This window comes from Somniosus microcephalus, chromosome 14, assembly GCF_052327205.1.
Source record: "Somniosus microcephalus isolate GS21.2 chromosome 14, FLI_Smic_1.0, whole genome shotgun sequence".
NCBI classification, from domain to species: Eukaryota; Metazoa; Chordata; class Chondrichthyes; order Squaliformes; family Somniosidae; genus Somniosus; species Somniosus microcephalus.
The window spans coordinates 49,154,269-49,174,796 of record NC_141000.1 but is presented as its reverse complement, the minus strand read 5'-3'; the positions used below and the strand labels follow the sequence as shown (position 1 = coordinate 49,174,796).

The 20,528-nt window shown below is 42.5% G+C and overlaps 1 protein-coding gene across 8 annotated transcripts in view; it reads right to left on the bottom strand.

The window, feature by feature from the left end:
- tab3 (TGF-beta activated kinase 1 (MAP3K7) binding protein 3) overlaps positions 1–20,528 on the bottom strand; it is a 149,956-nt gene that overhangs the window by 16,672 nt on the left and 112,756 nt on the right. For 5 of the 8 annotated variants that reach the window (XM_086006542.1, XM_086006541.1, XM_086006540.1 and 2 more), the window contains one exon: positions 11,150–11,245. The exons of 2 other annotated variants lie outside the window; for them this stretch is intronic. In XM_086006542.1, the coding sequence (XP_085862668.1) occupies positions 11,150–11,245 (96 nt within the window). Of the gene's footprint in view, positions 1–6,215; positions 6,260–11,149; positions 11,246–20,528 lie in introns of all 8 variants that reach the window. One more of the 8 variants, XM_086006544.1, reaches the window with a different exon arrangement.

Sequence of the window (20,528 nt, the reverse complement as noted above, 5' to 3'; positions counted from 1 at the left end):
GGTGTGCTTTGGCTGCCCGCAGAAGTAGCAGTTGGGTCCCCGACGCGTCGCGGCTGTCGTAGGGCTTCTAGGGGGAGAGCGGGGCCCCGACGGTGTCGGGCTGCCGGGCGGGGAAGATGCCTTCCAAGATGGCGGCGCCCTTGGTGCACACGCGGCGGCGTGGACGGCGCGGGCTGAAGAGTAGGCGTCCGAGTTTCTCTGGGCCACATCCAGGGATCGCGTGGTGTCCGCAGCCTGTTTCAGGTCCAATCCCGTTTTTTCCAGCAGTCTTTGCCGGATGTAAGTGGAGCTGAGGCCTGTGATAAAGGCATCGCGAACAAGCTCGTCGGTCTACACTGCGGCTTTTACATCTCGGCACTTGCAGTCTTTGCCAAGCATTTTCAGGGTGCCTAGGAACTCCTCCACCGATTCCCCAGGTCGCTGTGCGCGAGTGGCGAGCAGATGCCTAGCATACACCTCATTCGTAGGCTGCTGGTAATGCGCCTTTAAGATGTCGCAGGCGGCCAGGTACGTGTCGGCGTCTTGGATGAGGGGGTAAACCCGGTGGCTTACCCAATTCCGCAGAATTCCGAGTTTCATACTCGCAGCGTCCGTAGCGTCTTTGACGGCTGCGGAATTGTCCAGGAAGAATTCCATACACATAAACCAGTGTCCGAAGCGTGCTGATGCGTCCGGAGCATGCTGATCCAAATCCAAACGTTCGGGTTTCAGGAGTTGATCCATTGTGTTGAAAAATAAGTTAATAAAATTGATGTGCCTCAATAATCCCGAGACTCGATGTTAGCGGAACAAAACAAGGCTTTTATTAACTTAGAAGATAACACGCAGTGGAGAGAGGTATCTTCCATCTGGAGCTCTGCAGTACTGGATATGAGGCCAGACTGAGCTGGCTTACATAGAGGCCAGGTATGGGCGGAGCCCTACACACAACACATTCCATACATTCCAATATACAATACAATGGTGAGGAGAAACCTGAAACCAACCACAGTCACAGGCAATACAATGGTGAGGGGAAACCTGAAACCAACCACAGTCACAGGCAGTGATGAATGGAATATTTCATCACACAGGGATCGTCAGCATGGCTTTGTCATGGGAAGATCATGTCTGACCAATTTGATTGAATTTTGCGAGGGGGTAACTAGGTGTGTGGATGAGGGTAGTGCAGTGGATGTGGTATACATGGATTTCAGTAAGGCTTTCGATAAAGTCCCGCATAGGAGACTGATCAAGAAGGTAAGAGCCCATGGGATCCAGGGTGCCTTGGCACATTGAATCCAAAACTGGTTTAGTGGCAGAAGGCAGAGGGCAGAGGGTGATGGTCGAAGGTTGTTTGTGTGACTGGAAGCCTGTGTCCAGTGGGGTACCGCAGGGATCGGTGCTGGGTCCCTTGCTGTTTGTGGTCTACATTAATGATTTGGATGTGAATGTAAAAGGTATGATCAGTAAGTTCGCAGATGACACGAAAATTGGCGGGGTGGTAAATAGCGAGGAGGGTAGCCCCAGTCTGCAGGACGATATAGATGGGTTGGTCAGATGGGCGGAACAGTGGCAAATGGAATTTAACCCTGAAAAGTGTGAGGTGATGCATTTTGGAGGGACTAACAAGGCAAGGGAATACACAATGAATGGTAAGACCCTAGGAAAGACAGAGGATCAGAGGGACCTTGGCATGCATGTACATAGATCCCTGAAGGCAGCAGGACAGGTGGATAAGGTGGTTATAAAGGCATATGGATACTTATATTCTATGCCTCGGCTAATGAAGGCAAGAGCAGGGAGGTTATGATGGAGCTGTACAAAACGCTAGTTAGGCCACAGCTGGAATACTGTGTGCAGTTCTGGTCGCCACACTATAGGAAGGATGTGATTGCTTTGGAGAGGGTGCAGAGGAGATTCACCAGGATGTTACCTGGGCTGGAGCGCTTCAGCTGTGAAGAAAGACTGGACAGGCTGGGGTTGTTTTCCTTGGAGCAGAGAAGGCTGAGGGGGAACCTGATTGAGGTGTACAAAATTATGAGGGGCATAGATAGGGTAGATAGAAAGGAACTTTTCCCCTTAGTAGAGGGGTCAATAACAAGGGGGCATAGATTCAAGGTAAGGGGCAGGAGGTTTAGAGGGGATTTGAGGAAAAACTTTTTCACCCAGAGGGTGGTTGGAATCTGGAACTCACTGCCTGAAAGGGTGGTAGAAGCAGGAACCCTCACAACATTCAAGAAGCATTTGGATGAGCACTTGAAATGCCATAGCATACAAGGCTACGGACCAAATGCTGGAAAATGGGATCAGATTAGACAGCGATTGATGGCCGGCGCGGACGCGATGGGCCTCTTTCTGTGCTGTATAACTCTATGACTATGACTCTTGGCTTTTTGATGCCATCTTCTATGACAAAAGCTAAAATTCCATTACTTTTTTTTCCCTTTTACACAGCATTATCAAACTAAGATGCATCCATTAAAGTCTTGTGAAACTGTACCCCAAATTCCCTCTGCTCTTTCACAGTAACGAGCCTACTTCCATTCAGAGTATAATTACTGCCATTATACTTTCTTCATTAGCAAGAGACATAAAAACAGACTGCAAAAGCTTCTATAGGTATGTAAAAAGAAAAAGATTGGTGAAAGTAAATGTGGGTCCCTTACAGGCAGAGACAGGAGAAATTATAATGGGGAATAAGGAAATGGTAGAGAAATTAAACAAATACTTTGTGTCTGTCTTCACGGAAGACGCAAAAAACTTCCCAGAAATAGTGGAGACCCAAGGGTCTAGCGAGAATGAGGAACTGAAAGAAATTAGTATAGTAAAAAAATAGTACTGGAGAAATTAATGGGACTGAAAGCCGATAAATCCCCTGGACCTGATGGCCTACATCCTAGGGTTTTGAAAGAGGTGGCTATAGAGATAGTGGATGCATTGGTTCTCATTTTCCAAAATTCCATAGATTCTAGATCGGTTCCCGCGGATTGGAAGGTAGCAAATGTAACACCACTATTTAAGAAAGGAGGGAGAGAGAAAACAGGGAACTAGAGACAAGTTAGCCTGACATCAGTAGTAGGGAAAATGCTAGAATCTATTATTAAGGACGTGGTAACAGGGCATTTAGAAAATAATAATAGGATTGGGTAAAGTCAACACAGATTTTTGAAAGGGAAATTGTGTTTGACAAATCTGTTGGAGGTTGTAACCAGCAGAATAGATAAGGTGTATGTGGTGTATTTGGATTTTCAGAAGGCATTCGATAAGGTGCCACACAAGAGGTTATTAAGCAAAATTAGGACTCATGGGATTGGGGTAATATACTAGCATGGATTGAAGATTGGTTAACGGACAGAAAACAGAGTAGGAATAAACTGGTCATTTTCGGGTTGGCAGGTTGTAACTAGTGGGGTACCACAAGGATCAGTGCTTGGGCCTCAGCTATTCACAATCTCTATCAATGATTTGGATGAGTGGACCAAATGCATTATATCCAAGTTTGCTGATGATACAAAGCTGGGTGGGAATGTAAGTTGTGAAGCAGATGCAAAGAGGCTTCAAGGGGATATAGACAAGCTAAGTGAGTGAAGTGATCCACTTTGGTAGGAAAAATAGAAAAGCAGAGTATTTTTTTTTTTTTTTAAATGGTGAGAGATTGGGAAATGCTGGTGTTCAGAGGGACCTGGGTGTCCTTGTACACGAATCACTGAAAGTTAACATGCAGGTACAGCAAGCAATTAGGAAAGCAAATGGCATGTTGGCCTTTATTACAAGAGGATTTGAGTATAAGAATAAAGACATCTTGCTGCAATCATATAGGGCCCTGGTAAGACCACACCTGGAGTATTGTGTATAGTTTTGGTCTCTTTACCAGAGGGAGTGCAACGAAGGTTCACCAGACTGATTGCTGGGACGGAGGATTATCCTATGGAGAGAGATTGAGTAGACTAGGCCTATATTCTCTAGCGTTTAGAAGAATGAGAGGTGATCTCATTGAAACATACAAAATTCTTACAGGGCTTGACAGGGTAGATGTAGGGAGGATGTTTCCCCTGGCTGGGGAATCTAGAACCAGGTGTCACAGTCTCAGAATAAGGAGCTGGCCATTTAGGACCGAGATGAGGAAAAATTTCTTCACTCAAAGGATGGTGAATCTTTGGAATTCTCTATCCCAGAAGGCTGTGGAGGCTCAGTCATTGAGTATAATTAAGACAGAGATCGATTGATTTTTGAATATTAAGAGAATCAAGGGATGGGGATAGTGCAGGAAAGTGGAGTTGAAGTAGAAGATCAGCCATGATCTTACTGTATGGTGGAGCAGGCTCAAGGGGCCAGATGGCCTATCCCTGCTCCTATTTCATATGTTCTTATGTTCACAAACTGCATCACCTCTCATTACTGACAATAAATTCCATCAAGTCACTTTGTATCCATTCCCCAATCTTATCAACATCCCTTTGCAGTTTCCTTTGATCTCCAAAATAATCAACTATACTTCATTTTGGTATCATCTGCAAATTTCAATACCACACCCTCTAGGGCTATCGACAGTGCACAGAAGTGGCCCCAGAAATGAATCTTGTGTGACATTATCCAATTCCAACCACTCTGGAAAAACTGCCCTTAACTCTTGTTTTCTCTGCTCTAACCAATTTTTAATCCAGTTTGCTTTCCTCTCCCAATTCCATGTCCTTTAATCTTCTCTCGCAATCCCTCATGTTTTACTTTGTCAAAGGTTTTCCTGAAGTTCATGTACACTACATCCACTGCATTTCCCCCATGTACCTCCTCAAAAGAATTCTATGAGGTTTGTCAAGTACATTTATTCCTTTGGAAATCTGTGCTGGCTACTTCTATTTTCTCTTTACCTAAAACGTGGCAATTTCATTCATAATTAAAGACTCTAAAATTTTCCCTACACACGTTAAGCTAACTGCCCTGTAATCACTCACATTAATTCTGTCTTCCTTTTTAAAAATGGGTATTACATTTTTTTCCAGACATCATCAATGCTGCTTTCTCTAACGCTGAAATTTCTCATGGAGCACTTATGGCTACCTAGTCTAAGGTTTATCATCACTACAGTCCCACAGAAACCAAATCTGTTACAAATCTTAAAATCAGCACTAAAGAAACCTAGGGGGAGAAATTGAGTATAGCCCCATTTGGGGCGCCAGCCTCGCCAGGGTGCTAAAAGTAGCGCATCGGAAATTGAGTGGTTGCGCCCCAAAGGGAAGCGCCCCGCATCCCTCTTGGGGCGCTGCGAGTGAATATCGTGGCGCTGCGGCGCGTCGCGCTGCGGTATTGCAGGCCTTCCTCCCCTTCTTAAATGGGAGGGGCCTTCTGCAGCGCGATCTGAGGCCCAGCTGGGCCCCCGAGGATTGGGAGTACAGGCAAAAGAGCCCGGCACCGAAGAGAAGTGCCAGGCTCTTGGAGCGCAGCCGGCACTCCGGCCGGGGACAGGAGCGCAGGCAGGTGGCCAACAACAAAAATGGCCGCCCCGCACCTTGCCTTTAATTTGCGCCTCCCCGGCCGCAGGTAGGCCCCCCCTGAACCCGTCGGGCATAGCGTCCGTCGGTAAATCAGGGGGCGCTGCCGAATATCACGGCCGGGGTATCAGCAGGGTGCTGCGCACACCGATGACATCATCGGCAGCGGCGCAGCGCTAACGGTTAGTGCCACCACTAACGTCCCGCGGAATTTAGCGGGAGGCGTAGGCAGTGCCGCGCCAGGGCGCCAGTTGGCTTGCGACCCACTTAGCGCCCTCTTAAGGTGCTAACGGGTGGCGCAACCTATTGAATTTCTCCCAGTGGCGTTCCTACCCAAACAATTTTTTACTAGTCACAGAGCTAGAATGGTCATATCTGAACACAGAATACATTATGCATTTTACCAGACAAGTTAGTAAAATAACAGGCGAAATGCTACTGAAAGAAAACCCCAAGGGGAACAAAGTGCAGCGGGTGAACAACACTGGAATCTAGGTTTGAATGGAATCCATGATATGATACTCCTCTGTTTGCCAGGCTACATCATTCCTGCATGAAACAAGTCTGGCAGTCTTAACCCCGTCTCTCGTGGGTACAGCTTCACAGCACAAAATGCTATAATTTAAGTAATGACTGGCACACGCAGACACCACAAGAATGATTGGTGTAGAAAACTAAGAAAAATATACACACTGTTGGAGCAAAGTAGAGAAAGCATTATATTGGAGTTGTGTTGTGCTGTACCTGATCTAGAAAAACATTCATTTCCAAGTCCTGACATCCTTCACCTTGAACATAAAAGGCAATTTATAAAAACAAAAATTAAAACTCAGTACTGAACACTTAAGTCAGTTGGCCAGTGAAAAAAGAGATTTGCATTCCTATAGTGCCTTTCACAACCACCAGATGTCCCAAAGTGCTTTACAGCCAATGAAGTACTTTTGTGAAGTGTAGTCACTATTGTAATGTTGAAATATCTGTTGCACCAACTGAATATAAACCAAGGGTAATACGGACTTTTTTTGATATCCTGACAAGAGCATGGAAGCATTTATTTCTAGTCAACTAACTTTGAACAACTGCCTAGGTTCTAAACAAGATCTCCACACAATGAGGCTCCATAACAGCTTTAGATCAGTGTATTCTTTACAAAAAAGCTGAATTATATTTATTTTTCTTCTAAGTAAATGTTAAATGTGTACTTATCTATGGCTAAACTACTAATCAGAGTTGACACTTTTACCCAATCTTCTGCTCTCGATGGAATACATTCCTTTACTACCACTAACAAAGAGCTAGAGAGGATGCATTTTTAAAATGTCTGCAATTAGAGAAAATCTCTATTTTGGAGAATTCAAACAAACCGTGCTGTAACTTGCATTTTGAAAATCAATGGGCCAAATCTCGCTAGAGCGGGGCATCTTGCAGCTTGTGTGCGACTTTTTCCTGTACCCTTCAGCTTGAATATAATTTGCGGCGTAACTTACTGCAACTGTGAGCTAATAACGGTGTGGAGGGCAATGGGGCATCTGTGAATGATGCGACCAACAGTGTATCTCCTTAACCAATGAGATTTAAGGATTGAGAAAGAAACAAAAGGAACCACGGAGGAGTTAGAATTAGAGTCAAATCATGTACAGAAAGAGAAATAAGGAGGGAAAGAAAGATTTAAAAAATTTCTAAAAGAATTTCCCACATACAGGAATGAGACTCAACAGTTTCAATTGGTCCCTTTCTGGGTTGCAGAGACTGATGGGCATTGCATTAATAATTATTACATCGTTAAAAGGGAACTGCCGCTGTTAATTATGAGCCCTAACTTTCTGTGGCGAGTGCAATGGACAATTAATGTTCAAATCCAGAAAGTCCTTAAAAATAAATGGGGAGGCTAAGGACGAGGTGCCGTTTGTGAGAGGCAAAAGACAGAGCAGCGTAAATCATCCAACAAGTTCTGGAGAGTCATGACGTATCTCTTCTTCCTCTGAACTTGCTGGCCAATTTACACATTAACAGCGTGCGCCTTGAACTCGCCGTTACTTTTCCAGGAAGATGACTTTATAAAACTGCTTTGCACATCTCCGTATTTGATTAATATGCTAAACATGTCAACTTAAGCCAGAAGTGTCATCCCTTTGGTCCCAGCCAATCTAGATAATTGCAGCTTGCATTTATTTAGCACCTTTAACTAAAACATCCCAAGATGCTTCACAAAGGAAGTAAAGTAGATACTGAGCCAGTTTTGGTTTCCAATAGCTTGGAGGAATGTGTGGTTCATCCACAGTCTGCCTGCAGAGCAGTGAGCATGGGGTTAAGGAAAAGGGAAGAAGAGATGGAGCTGGGTGTTGTCAGCATACATATGAAGTTTACCTAGTGTTTGCAGATATCGCTGAGGAATAGCATTTAGATGAGGAAGGTTGTAAGAATGGTTCCTTGGGGAACTATGGAGGTGATAATGCAGGGGCAGGAGGAACAGCATTGCTGCAAATGCACTGGCTGTCAGACATGCAAGGCAGTCCCACAAAGATGGATCATAAAGGAGGTAGTGGGGAAGGATAGCACAATTGATCACATTGAAAACCGCCAAGAGGTCAAAGGGTACGGAGGATGTCACTTGACATACTGCATAACAGTGGTGGTTCTGATGGCATATTATCTGAAATTGAAAGTGTAATTCAAAAATGCTGAACAAGTCTGCATGATTGATATTAATGCATTATACAATCTCCTATAATGTGCTATGTAAAAATGCAGATAATCCAGTGGGGAGAAAGCAATGCTGTTTACATTGTATATTTGTTATACATATTAATGAAGAGGTTTACATGAATATTTGGGCGCAGGAAAGCAGTGAAATATTGACTTTGATGAAGGAGGCTAAGATGCAAATTCAGGCTCTCTTCTCCCAGACCCTGCATTTTAAAATCTTTAATCTTCATCCAAATACACTAAAATATTCAACAGTGACAACAGTTCCATCTTGCTCTCATTGATAAATTCAAATTACTGAATAATTCAAATGTTGTAGTTCAACAATCTTTGGTTGTCATCCTTTGTGACTGACAAAGGTAAACGATCCCTCCTCGTCCTTCTTGACTTGTCTGCAGCCTTTGACACGATTGACCACTCCATCCTTCAACGCCTCTCCACTGTCGTCCAGCTGGGTGGGACTGCACTCGCCTGGTTCCATTCTTATCTATCTAATCAAAGCCAGAGAATCACCTGCAATGGCTTCTCTTCACGCTCCCGCATCTTTACCTCTGGTGTTCCCCAAGGATCTATCCTTGGCCCCCTCCTATTTCTCATCTACATGTTGCCCCTTGGTGACATCATCCGAAAACACTGTCAGTTTCCACTTGTACACTGACGGCACCCAGCTCTATCTCACCACCACTTCTCGACCCCTCCATGGTCTCTAAATTGTCAGACTGCTTGTCCGACATCCAGTTCTGGATGAGCAGAAATTGTCTCCAATTAAATATTGGGAAGACCGAAGCCATTGTTTTCAGTCCCTACCACAAACTCAGTTCCCTCTCCCCAACATCTGTCTGAGGCTGAACCACACTGTTAGCAACCTTGGGGTCATATCTGACCCTGAAATGAGCTTCCGACCAAGTATCCGCAGCATAACTTAACACCACCTATTTCTACTTCCGTAACATCGCCCGTCTCCGCCCTTGCCTCATCCATGCCTTTGTTACTTCTAGACCTGCCTATTCCAATGCACTCCTGGCTGGCCTCCCACATTCTACCCTACGTAAACTTGAAATCATCCAAAACTCGGCAGCCCGTGCCCTAACTTGCACCCCGGTGCTTGCTGACCTACATTGGCTCCCAGTTAAGTAACACCTCGATTTCAATATTCTCATCCTTGTTTTCAAATCCCTCCATGGCCTCGCCGCTCCCTATCTCTGTAATCTCCTTCAGCCCCACAACCCCGCCACCCCGAGATATCAGCGTTCCTCTAATTCTGCCCTCGAGCATCCCTGATTATAATCGCTCAACCATTGGTGGCCGTGTCTTCTGTTCTCTGGAATTCCCTGCCTAAACCTGTCCACTTCGCTACCTCTCTTTCCTTCTTTAAGACGCTCCTGCAAACCTACCTCTTTGACCAAGCTTTTGGTCACCTGCCCTAATTTTTCCTCATGTGGCTCGGTGTCAAATTTTTTGTCCTTTAATACAGGAAACTCTTTATCCGGCACCGGTGTGGTGCCGGTTTATCAAAAAGTCCGGATTACAGAGCGGTATAGTAAAAGGTACGAGAGCTCCGTACACAGCAACAAATCCAGGCTTCCCTGTTGCTTAGCAACAGGTGCAGAAACCCCGGCCACAGACCAAGCGTCCCTGTAGTGCAGGAACCCCGGTTACACAGCCAGAGATCCAGGAACGGCCACTAATATGAAGTAAAACTTACCTGAACCTATTCCTGAATTTTGCCAGTAAATCGAGAGTTTCCTGTACTCCTGTAAAGTGCTGTGGGATATTTTACTACAAGAAACTGTGTGATATCCGGCACCGACGGGACCGAGCTGTTGCCGTCCCATCAAAACTGCCGGACAAACCAGCGCTAATGTTAAAACATACGGAAACTTTTGAGCTCCGTATCTAGCAACAAACCCTGTTGCTTAGCAACAGCTTCTAAACAGTCAGCCGTAGCTTGCAAGCGTCTCTGTAGCTAAGCAACAGCTTTAGCTAGACCTTGCAGAGCCTGACTGGTGGAAAAAAAAGCAACGGAAAGAAAAAAAAACTTACTGAACCGACTCCTGAATTTTGCTGGTGGCTCTGGATAAACCAAAGTTTCCTGTACGTTAAAGGCACTATATAAATAGAAGTTGTTGTTATCAGTAGACTGTAGATTCCCTTTTCCCCCAAAAAATCTCCTTCAGCAATCTCATCATATATCTTAGAATTACCTGTTAATTTTGATCATTTGATTCTTCCACCACAAAAAATCTATCAAATCCAAACTATATTGAAGTTGATACAATTACAGTACTATGAGCTTTTTTGTTGACATTTCCTCAGCAATCAGTACTGTAAATTGAAACAGTTAAGTATCAGTTTCATATTTCCTCCAGTGGACCTGGAAAAATTAAGCCTCAATGCTGCAAGTAAGAAGTTAGAGATCAACAAGAAAAGCTTTGCCCAAAATCATTAATTATTACAATGCACATGTAAGGTCTGTGATATTATGAAATCTTATGAACTGTGCAGTATGAAAATCCCATTAAACCCTCAATTGTGTAATTTCTTTTGAAGAAAAGCAGCTTGATAAAGGAATGCATTATAAAAAAAAGTGTAAACAGGAATTCAAATTAAGACATTTTACTATACAAGTAGCAGACAACAAAACATTACACATTAAACATTAGTGCTAATATTCCAAATATACAGTTAATAAAACTGGTTTCCTCAGTGGCCAATAGGCCAAAGCATCTTATGCAAATACAAAATATTAAAAAGCAAAGGCAGTCTAAAGAATTAGAGAATGTTAATCAAAGATGCTTTGATGCAAAGAACATTCAAAGTCTGAAAAGATTACATTAAAAAAAAAAATCAGGATAAAGTCAAGAAATTGAGAAAGATTTTTTAAAAACCATTTTGGACTGGTCCTTTTGCCTTATGAATTGTGAATATCTGCACCAATCTGGTAATCAGGTGACTTTCACGGAAGTACCCACCCTCAGCTGGAGCAGCCTGGGAATCAGAGGAGTCCTTCTTTAACTTTGAAGTCACACTAATTTTCCTTGCTTTTCTCTCTAGAGTACCTGAAGGGTCTGTACAAGACAAGTCATGAAGATTGAGAGGGATAAAGGGGCAAACCTCTAAAAACCTAAACACAACCCCAACCCACAACTAGATACAATACATAAAGCACATTTCTTAACTATTTATCTAGCTATTTCACACCACTATAGTAAACTACTGAGCAAGAGAAATCCCACACAAACATAGAGCAGCAGTCACCTTCATGAAACCCAAAGATGCATGCACAGACAATCCTGTACAGACATCATTGGTGGGATAGCACTAAGGCTAGAAAACAATTAACAATTTCTTCAGTTTTGCTGTGAAGTGGATTTGACTTGATTAAGTATGTCCCCAGGTTTGGCTCAAGAAACCTTCTCCCACCCAAATAAGAGAATATTGGATTTTAACAGGACGATTAGACATTGTAAGAAGGTCCAGTTAACAGATGCTATATGTCATACAGGAAACTTTGGTTTATCCGGAGGTTAACTGTCCGGAATGCTCGAGCCACCGGCAAAATTCAGGAGTCGGTTCAGTAAGTTTTTTTTCTTTCCGTTGCTTTTTTTTTTTCCCCAACCAGTCAGGCTCTGCAAGGTCTAGCTAAAGCTGTTGCTTAGCTACAGAGACGCTTGCAAGCTACGGCCGACTGTTTAGAAGCTGTTAGGGTTTGTTGCTAGATACGGAGCTCAAAAGCTTCCGTATGTTTTAACATTAGCACTGGTTTGTCCGGCAGTTTTGATGAGACGGCAACAGCTCGGTCCTGGATATCACAAAGTTTCCTGTAATGTACTAGTACAGGTTGGACCCCGGTAATCCGGCACCCTCGGGACAAGGCCGGTGCCAGACCATTGAAAATTCTGAACCACTGAAGGTTAGGTAAATAACACCTAAAATAACAATATTAGGTACAATATTATGTTTGTTTATATCGTGGGAAACGGTGGCGCCGCCGCCGAGCGGCTGCTCCGCAAACTAAAGACCGCCGGTTTCAATTCGTGCCAGACCATCGGGTGCCGGATTACCGGGGTTCAACCTGTAGTAATATTACATTGTGCAAACAAGTTTATTACACGAAGCGAGATCCTATTCCTTTTTATTCCCCCAGTCTGTATTTATAAGCTGCTGAAACTTCAGGCTACACAGAGCTGTTTGAATGTCAGTATCAAGTTACTGAAGTGCACACTTTCAAAGAAATATACTGTAACTGCAAGACAATGTTACCAAAGGTAAAAAAAACTGTACAGAACAGCTTAATGGCGGAGTCAGGAGATATTTCAACTGTTTATAAGTGAACCTACAATATGAAGTCCCGCAATCTTTCGAAGGCTTGAGTTTAATTAGAGATGTTGCTCAGCTTTAAATTATCTGTTAAAGATGAAACTAATTAAAAGTTCAGTTCTAATCCTGCAACACTAATTACAGAATTGTGCTGTAACTAAAATAGAATGGCATTATCCCATCTCCAATTCAGATATTGTAACAAATAACTGATAGATTTATTTAGCTCTCTCCAGCTCCATATACCTGAATCATTTTTGAAATCTGACTGAAGACCAAGAATTATTCAGAACTATGCAGATTTTCTTTTTCCAAATGGACTTAAAAATTGTAGCAACCCAACTCAAAAAAGGTTTGCACTTAAATTCCCTTTTCTCGTTTTGCTTCTTCACTTATGCTACACCATTCCCTGAATAAGGAAGGCATTTGCTATGTTACTGAGCCTTATGTTTAAATCACGTCCTGTGCCCTAACAGCTGGTTCAAGAAAGGAGTGACTGGCTTATCCTCATATTCTCCTTCACTTCAGCTAAAGGCCTCATCTGTTTTCAGTACTTTGAAATCCTGATTTTATTTCAGTCTTCCATGTGTGGGAAAAGCAGTTCCCAAGGATAAAACCCTGCTCTACCACTCCATGGCAGAATGCATGCCAAACACCAAGAGCTGTATCTACCCAATTAAAATAATAAGAAAGCCACATCATTTTAGAATTGCTTTCCACTGTGCTAAAGCTACAAATAAAGGAGATACCAACTTTTAAGCCAACCAGAAAAGGTTGCCCTTTAAGATTGTAGAACCCAAACTTTCCAATGCAAAAGTTAAATGATCCCGTGAAATCATTCCTTTAGCGAATGCTGGCTCACAATCAAACCTTCTGCGACAAATGGTTAAGGTTTAGTCACATGCAAACAGTACTTTGTACAAAACATGACTCAGTTTCTTCAAGGACTTACAGAAATGAAAAGTTCACACATTGCAATATGTCACTGATTATGTTCAATAATTTTTCCACTAGTTCTAGTTGTTTGTTGTTCCACTCAGTATGAATTAACTTACAGGAAACTTTTGATTTACCGGCACCTAAATAACCGGAAATCTCGGTTAACCGGCAAAATTCAGGAGTAGATTCAGGTAACTTTTATTACTTGCCTTCCTCCATGTGTTGCTGTGCAAGGGTGTGGCTGCAGCTGTTGCTAAGCTACAGAGACACTTGCAACTTGTGGCCATTGTTTTGAAGCTGTTGGGTTTGTTGCTTTATACGGAGCTCTCAGCTCCGTATCTTTCACTATAGCGTTCGGTTATCCGGAATTTTTGATGAACCGGCACCACGTCGGTCCCATCCGAGCCGGATAAAAAAAAGTTTCCTGCACTGTGTTCTTAATTTATTATTGAGCTTGTATCACATGAAATACTAAACATCTGCACATTAAAACAAATCAAGTTTGCAATTTTCAAAATATTTGTATTCTGCATCTACTCTGCTGCTTTTCTAGAAAACACACTGCAGGACTTTTTTTTATTCATTCATAGGTTGTGGGCGTTGCTGGCAAGGCCAGTATTTATTACCCATCCTTAACTGCCCTCGAGAAGATGGTGGTGAGCCGCTGCAGTTTGTGAGGTACCGTTCTGGAGGGAGTTCCAGGATTTTGACCCAGCAACGATGAAGGGACGGCAACATAGTTCCAAGTCAGGGTGGTGTGCGACTTGGAGGGGAACTTGGAGGTGATGGTGTTCCCATGCGCCTGCTGCCCTTGTCCTTCTAGATGGTAGAGGTCACGGATTTGGGAGCATAATCTAGGCTGACACTTCAGTGCATTACTGAGGCATTATCAGAGGTACCATCTTTTGGCATTAAACGGAGGCTCCATCTGCCTGCTGCAGTGGATACAAAACATCCTATAGCACTACTGGAAGAACAGCAGAGAATTCTCCTGGCCAACATTCCTCCCTCACCCAACACCAGCGGAAATAGATTTCCTGATCATTTCTACATTTGCTGTTTGTGGCTGCTGCATTTGCCTACAAAAGAGTCACTGCACATCATAAGTAATTCATTGGTTGTGAAGCGCTTTGGGACACAAGGTATTACATAAATGCAATTAAAAAAAATTAAATGCAGCCTCTGGTTACCATGCTTCATCCATCATTTGGCAGCATGAAATGCCCTATTGACCCCTTTGTGGTCACTTTAAATGCCACTCTGGCCACCAAAAGATTAATGACCTTGAGAAATGACTGCTTTTTTCTGCCCCCCCCATTGAGAGCGAGAGTAGGAAAGAGAGCATAAAGAATCAAATAAGATTGAACAATTACCCAATATTCCACTTATTACTGTGGTTAACACTGGCGAAATTTCCCCAACTGAAAAATAGTTCAATGAATCTGAAGCTGAAACATGCCTTTACCATAAAAGGAAAAATAAAAAGGCATTTGAGAGATGTTTAATTTTATCAATCACCAGAATAGTTAAATCAAACTGTCTGAATTGCTAAAATATACTGTACAAAATAATGTAAATGCACCGCAAGCTCATATTCAGTAATGGCTTTTCCAATCCAATTAAGAAAAATTGAAATTCTGTGCTTTTCTGCATAGATTTTTTTTTTTTTTTTTTTTTAAAAAGTCTCAAGAATTTATACTGCTCTTGTTTCCCACTCATCAAATCAGCTCAACCAGAGAAAAAAGGCTTGGCTCTGTATAATTCCTGAGCAGATTTTATGATTACAATGGGGATGGAAGTCTGGAGGCAAGGGACACAAATACAGGCCTAAACGTTCTTTTAAGTTGCAGATGAGATTCAGATGGGCTTGCCCATATGGCACAAAGCAGGGCTTCTGGTGAAAGGAACATTTGAGCCAAATAGCCACAAAATAAAACTTTAATTATTGCTACTTTTTGTTTTACTATTGAAAGAGAAAGAAGGAACGAACTTGCATTTATATAGCATGTTCCGCAACCTCAGAAAGCACTTTACAGCCAATGAAGTTCTTCTGAAATGTACTCACTGTTGTAATAATACAGTATAGGGAAACACAGCAGAGCAAGCAATGACGAGCAGCAATGAGATAATGACCAGATAATGTTTTTAGCAATGTTGGTTGAGGGATAAATATTGGCTAGGATACCAGAACACTGCTGTTCTTCTTTAAATATTGCCATAGGATCCTTTACGTCCATCCGAGAGGGAAAATGGAGTCTCGGTTTAACGTCGCAACTGGAAGAGGACACCTTTGATAGTGTAGCACTCCCTCAGTACTGTACTGAGATTATGTGCTGAGTCTTCCGACTCAGAGTCGAGAGAGCTACCGCTGACGCTATTGCTTTTTAAAGAAATGCTATTCATTAAAAAGCAACAGATTAATGAGCAACAACCAGCACAAAAATCACTAAATTTGTAACCTACAACACAAAATGCTGAAAATTCTAAAATTTCCTCACTACTTCAACAATTTCCTCACACATGGCTGGATGCCGTTAGTTTTTTTTAAAATTTGTTCATAGAATGTGGGCGTCGCTGGCAAGGCCAGCATTTATTGCCCATCCCTAGTTGACCTGCTCAAGGGCAACTAGGGATGGGCAATTAATGCTGGCTTTGCCAGCAACGCCCAAATCACGTGAACAAATAAAAAAAATGGATTCAAACATCCCCATACCTCATATCTTAGCCAGAGTCTGACACAGTTCCAGCTCCAAATGTGCATACTTTAAAAAAGATATCCCAAGCGCTGGGAACTGTGCCAAAATGGACTAAACTCCCCAGGATTCATCATGGCCTGTCCTCTACCATAATATACACAAGTAGCCAATCCTTCACAATGCTGTTTCTGGCCTGAAGCTAGTTTTAGTGCTAGATGTGCTTTAATACTATATTTGCTGACTAGCGGAGGCCGGCCCATTAGAGAAATAGATTACTGGGAATATATTGCAGCAGTTCAGGATGGGTAGAGCAGCAGGAAAAGTCAGTCATTATAAAAAAAAAATCTCTAGCGGCATTTCTCAGGGTCGCATCAAGAGACCAGAAAGCATCAGGACCAAGAGCACAGGCCTTTGAGCCAAACTAGAGGCCTGGGCCCCAAACAAAATGTAATAAATTAATTCTCAATGCCACTTTTAAGGCTAATTTGAAATAGTTTTTGCAAAGTATTTAAGAAATTGTATTTTTAAAAGTGCACAGTTGGCTAAAAGAAAAAAAACAGCTGAAAGATTTTGAAACAATATTAGACAATTTGATTGGTTTGCTTTTTGCTCTTTTCCCTCCCACTCGTAGATTTTCCTCATAGTTGAAGCTCCGGCTTGTTTCTGTTTTACAAATACAAAATTCAAGCCCATCAAAAATGCTTAAAGGATGATGTTCAGGAAATGCTCACTCTTGTACTGTTTAATCAACTGCAATGGCTTCTCTTCCCGCTCCTGCACCATTACCTCGAGTCCTTCAATGATCTATCCTTGGCCCCTTACAATTTCTCATCTACACACTGCCCCTCAGCCACATTATCCAAAAAAAGTGCGAGTTTCCACATGTGCACTGACGACACCCAGCTTTTACCTCACCACCACATCTCTCGACCCCTCCATTGTCTCTGATTTATCAGACTGCTTGTCCGACATCCAATACTGGATGAGCAGAAATTTCCTTCAACTAAACATTGGGAAGACCAAATCAATTGTGTTTGGTCTCCGCTACAATCTCCATGCCCTAGCCACTGACTCCATCCCTCTCCCTGGCAATTGTCCGAGGCTAAGCCAGACTGTTCGCAACCTTGGTGTCGTATTTGACCCAGACTGAGCTTCCGAACACATATCCTCGCCAGCACCAAGCCCGCCTACTTCCACTTTAGAAACATCGCCCGACTCCGCCCCAGCTCAGCTCATCTGCTGCTGAAACCCTCATTCATGCATTTGTTACCTCTAGACTTGACCATTCCAATGCGCTCCTGGCCGGCCTCCCATCTTCCACCCTACATAAACCTGACCTCATCCGAAACTCTGCTGTACATATCCTAACTCGCACCAAGTCCCATTCACCCATTACCCCTGTACTCGCTGACCTACATTGGATTTTAAAATTCTCATCCTGGTTTTCAAATCCCTCCCATGGCCTTGCCCCGCCCCGCCCCATCTCTGTAACCTCCTCCAGGCCTACAATTCGCCGAGATCTCTGCGCTCCTCCAATTCTGGCCACATCCCTGACTTTAAATCACTCCACCACTGGTGTCCGTGCTTTCAGCTGCCTGGGCCATAAGCTCTGGAATTGTCTCCCTAAACCTCTCCACCTCTTTTTCCTCTTAAGACGCTCCTTAAAACCTACCTCTTTGACCAAGCTTTTTGTCATCTGTCCTAATATCTCCTTGTGTGGCTCAGTCTCCAATGTTGTTTGGTAACACTCCTGTGAAGCACCTTGGGATGCTTGACTATGTTAAAGGGGCTATATAAATGCAAGTTGCCGCTAAAATATAACTAGTGGGTCATCCATGGCAGAGATTCAGATACACTATTTTATAATGACAGAAGCATTATGCCATGTAATGCAAAAATGTATCAGGGTGACTGAATTATGGTGATTACACAGTATTTTGGCATTTTTATGCAGTGAAGCTTTTGGAAATGCCCCAAAGACATGATAGTTGCTATAGAAATCCAAGTTCTTTCTTTTTATCCTCAGTCGCTGCTCACTGGTAGTTTTATAGCTGTTTTGCTAGCTTTTGATTCAGATGTTCACTACCACTGCAGTTCTGATTTCTTGCTGTTTCAAAAATATGAAATTTGGACCAATTCACAATAACTAAAACTTGAGGCAGGAAGTGCAAGCAGATGTATTATTTTCAATGTCATACCAACGGATCGCCCATGGTATGGCTCGACAAGTCACGTGGTGTGTTTTATAAGAGCAAGGAGAGTTAGGACATATAATGGACAAAGTACTACGCTTCCGCTGGGGTGAAATTACGTCCCTTTATGGCCACATGGTATAATTGTGCTAACTAAACACTAGCTGAGCTCATTCAGTGCTTAACTACGTTCCAGCTGCAGGTCGTATTCCTGACTGTCTCTTATTTAGGTGTGATTGGTAACAACCATTAAGAGCCTGCAGACATCCTGGCCTGGAGTTTCCGCTAGTTTTGCACTGGTTTTTAACGGCGCAATTCGCTCGAAATCGGCATAACCAGCGCAAAAATCATGGAATTTTAAGTGCAAATTATGTTCAGCGCAACTAGAGTTTCCACGATCTTTTGTGTTAGTTTTGTAAACATCGTGCTAGAAGCCAGCCGCACCCATAAAACTCCCAGGCTGAATTAAACACCATTGGGAGCTTCCACTAATTGCACTCATTTCCAGGCCTTCAAGGTCGCTCTAAAAATTAAGCTGGGTCTTTTGGGCGCAAGGACACTAATAGGAATGTTTTAAAGGCTTTCCAATATAATTTTTTAAAATTTACTAAGAAACTGACAATGTAACTAGCAAATGGTTCTGTATTTTTTTTTTTTTTTAAGTCATTTGCAGTAATTTAAAATCGGGTTACTCACAGGTGGTGGATTGACACGGATTAAAAACATTTTTTTGTGATAATCTAATATTAATCAATCAATCTGCAAGCAAATTTGTTTTTTAATTAAGTTTTAAAATGGTGCCCGATTGTGCTTGTTCATGGCAGATTGTGTGTTCGGCGATATGGAAATGGGTTTGAGCAGTAACTCGAAGGGAAAAACCCCACATTTCACAATTTGCGCTTGTTTCGTTGATTGCGCCCAAAGCAGAAACATTACCTCCCTGGCTTTGGTATTTTGTGGAGTGTCTTTGTACATTCCAGATAACTGCCTTTGTTTCTTGATACCTAAAGTGAAATTTGAATGCCCAGGGTTTTGGGAAAGGCTGAGGCTTTCAGGTAAAAACTTTAACGAAGGCATTAAAAGACATAAAGGACAATTCAATTTATATATTTGATGTTATTGTGACAGATTTTTTTCTGCTTTGTTTAAAACTGAACTTTGGCCCACCAGGGAGTTGTTTCAGAGAAAAAATGGCAAACAAAACCGTTTTTATTTATAGACGAAAGATAATACCACACATGCTTACATGATAGGAAGCTAGGATTGGACTGTTTAGATGAACATTGGAAATCCTATTAAAGCACCACCTACCGGTGTCACAGGGAAAGTGGGTAATGTTAGTGAAATTCCCAAAGGAAATGTTTATATAGCAGTTTTTCATGGAGTGCCTGACTCATGTACAAATTTTAGTATGTTATATAGCTAGACAAAAATATTGATTAAATGTTAGAAATCAAAAAAATTCTTCACAATTGTAACTATTAATTTTTGTTTGAATTTAATTTTTAACTTCAGGTATACGACTATAAACCCATTTTTTCTGTGAGCAACACCACAGAATCAAAAAATGATCAAATGATGCAGCATAGAAAGCAGCCAGCCATTCAGCCCATCGTGCCTGTGCAGACTCTTGGAAAGAGCAACTCGTCCCATTCCCCAGCTCTTTCCTCATAGCTTTGCAAATGTTTCCACTTCAAATATTTATCCAATTCCCTTCTGAAAGTTATTATTGAATCTTATTCCACCACCCTTTCAGGCAGTGCATTCCAGATCATAACCGTTCACTGTGTAAAGCAATGTTTTTTCCTCATGTCACCTCTGTTCTTTTGCCAATTACCTTAAATGTTACCAACCCTTCTTACACGGAAACAATTTCACCTTATTTAGTCTGTCAAAACTTCATGATTTTGAACACCTCTATCAAATCTTCCCTTAACCTTCTCTGCTCTAAAGAGAACAATCCCAGTTTCTCCAATCTCTCCACGTAACTGAAGTCTTTCATCCCTGGTGCCATCTTAGTAAATCTCCTCTGCACTCTCAAAAGCGTTGACATCCTTCATAAAGTGTGATTCCCAGAATTGGACACAATACTCCAGCTGGGGCCCAACAAGTGTTTTATTAAAGGTTAGAATCATAGAATGGTTACAGCGCAGGCGGCCATTCAGCCTGTCGAGCCTGTGCTGGCTCTCTGCAAGAGTACTTCA